The sequence below is a fragment of the Eimeria mitis genome, genomic scaffold, assembly GCF_000499745.2.
Source record: "Eimeria mitis Houghton genomic scaffold, Emh_scaff683, whole genome shotgun sequence".
NCBI classification, from domain to species: Eukaryota; Apicomplexa; class Conoidasida; order Eucoccidiorida; family Eimeriidae; genus Eimeria; species Eimeria mitis.
Genome location: NW_013574938.1, coordinates 15,016 through 16,697, shown reverse-complemented (window position 1 = coordinate 16,697; position 1,682 = coordinate 15,016). Strand labels below are relative to the sequence as shown.

The following is a 1,682-nucleotide window of genomic DNA, read 5'->3' as shown; positions in this document are numbered from 1 at the left end:
CGATCCAGGTCCCCAGACAGCAGCAACGCCCTAGCCAGCAGCAGCTGCAGCAGCAGCAGCAGCAGCAGCAGCAGCACAACCATCAGCAGCAGCAATAAATAACCAGAGGAAGCAGCAACAGCAGCAAAGCCAGCAGCAGCACCATGCTACTCCGCCCCCTCCCGCTGCAGCGGCCCCCCTGAGCTGCTCTGCTGCATGCATGCATGCATGCATGCAGAGGGATGCATGCATGCATGCATGCATGCATGCAGGGGGATGCAGACATGCATGCATGCATGCATGCAGGCAAGCAGGCAGGGGGATGCATGCATGCATGCAGGGGGGTGCATGCATGCATGCATGCATGCAGGGGGATGCATGCGTGCATGCATGCATGCATGCATGCATGCAGGGGGATGCATGCAGCCCCAGCAGCAGCTGACCTGCAAGTCATAGTGTGCAGGTATATGCTGCAGCAGCGTCAGCGAGATCTCTATAACCTGCTGCAGCAGCTGCCGCAGCAGCTGCTGCTCTGCTGCTGCTGCTACTGCAGCAATCGGCTCTGTCGCCCCCCAAAACCCTAAAACCTCGGTGGGGCTGCATGCATGCACATGCATGCACACAAACGCATGCAAAGACAAACTGTCTCCTTTTCTTTCTCTAGCTGTCTCCTTCTTTCTCTATCTGTCTCTGTCTCCCCCTCATCATCTGCTTCTCTTTCTTTCTGTCTCCTTCTGTCTCCTTTCTGTCTCCTTCTGTCTCTTTCTGTCTCTATCTGTCTCTTTTTGTCTCCTTGCAGCAGCAGCAGCACCGTCCGAAGCACAAGCAGCAGCAGCACCAGCAGCAGCAGCAGCAGCAGCAGGAGCAGCAGCAGCAGCAGCAGCAACAGCAGCAGTTTACCTGGTTGTGCTGCATGCAGCAGCAAGACAAACTGCATGCAGCAGCCTGGAGCACACCATCACCCACAGCGGGGCCCGCAAAGCCCCATACAGCTCGAAGCCGCATGCATGCTGCAGCAGCACTCTCCATTCTGCTGCTGCAGCACGCACTGCAGCAGCAAGCTTGACGAGGCCGCTGCTGCTCTTGCTGCTGCTGCTGCTGCTGCTGCTGCTGCTGCTGTTGGTGCCGGTGCCGTTGCTCGTGCTGCTGCTAGTGGCGCCGCTGCCATTGCTGTTGCTGCTGCTGCTGTTCCTGCTGCTGCTGCTGCTGCTGCTCTCTGATGCTATGCTGCTGTAGGGGGCCCTGAGCTCCCACTGCAGCAGCGCGAGAAGCGCACTGGGTCGGTTTGCTGCTGCCTGCAGCAACGACAGCAGCAGCAGCAGCAGCAGCAGCAGCAGCAGCAAAGCAGAGAATGTGCTGCTGCCTCGGCCTCACAAGCTGTGCTGCAGTGCAGCGGGAATGGCTGCCCAGGCAGCAGCAGCAGGAGACACCCAAGGGAGAAACGCATGCAGCAACAGCAGAGAACAACAGCAGCAGCAACAGCAGCAGCAGCAGCAGCTGCTGCTGCTGCTGCTGCTGCTGCAGCAAGACTCACGTTCAGGTCTTCAGCCTGCTTCAGCTGCTGCGCTGCTCCGGCTGTGTTGCCCTGGAGGAGACGAGTAAAAGCGGTTGCTTCGAGAGCTGCTTGCTGCTGCTGCGGTGCAGCAGCAGCAGCAGCAGCTTCTGCTGCTGCTGCTGCTGCTGTGAACTCGCTCTCCGCCTCG

At 59.4% G+C, this 1,682-nt stretch overlaps 1 protein-coding gene across 1 annotated transcript in view; it reads right to left on the bottom strand.

Moving 5' to 3' along the window:
- Nucleotides 1–146: 146 nt before the first annotated feature.
- Nucleotides 147–1,682, bottom strand: part of EMH_0019650 (uncharacterized protein) — a gene marked incomplete at both ends in the record, with an annotated part of 10,206 nt that continues 8,670 nt past the window's right edge. The window contains 4 exons of the mRNA XM_013501404.1: nucleotides 147–191; nucleotides 423–576; nucleotides 880–1,274; nucleotides 1,514–1,682. Coding sequence (XP_013356858.1) covers nucleotides 147–191; nucleotides 423–576; nucleotides 880–1,274; nucleotides 1,514–1,682 — 763 coding nt within the window. The remainder of the gene's footprint in view (nucleotides 192–422; nucleotides 577–879; nucleotides 1,275–1,513) is intronic.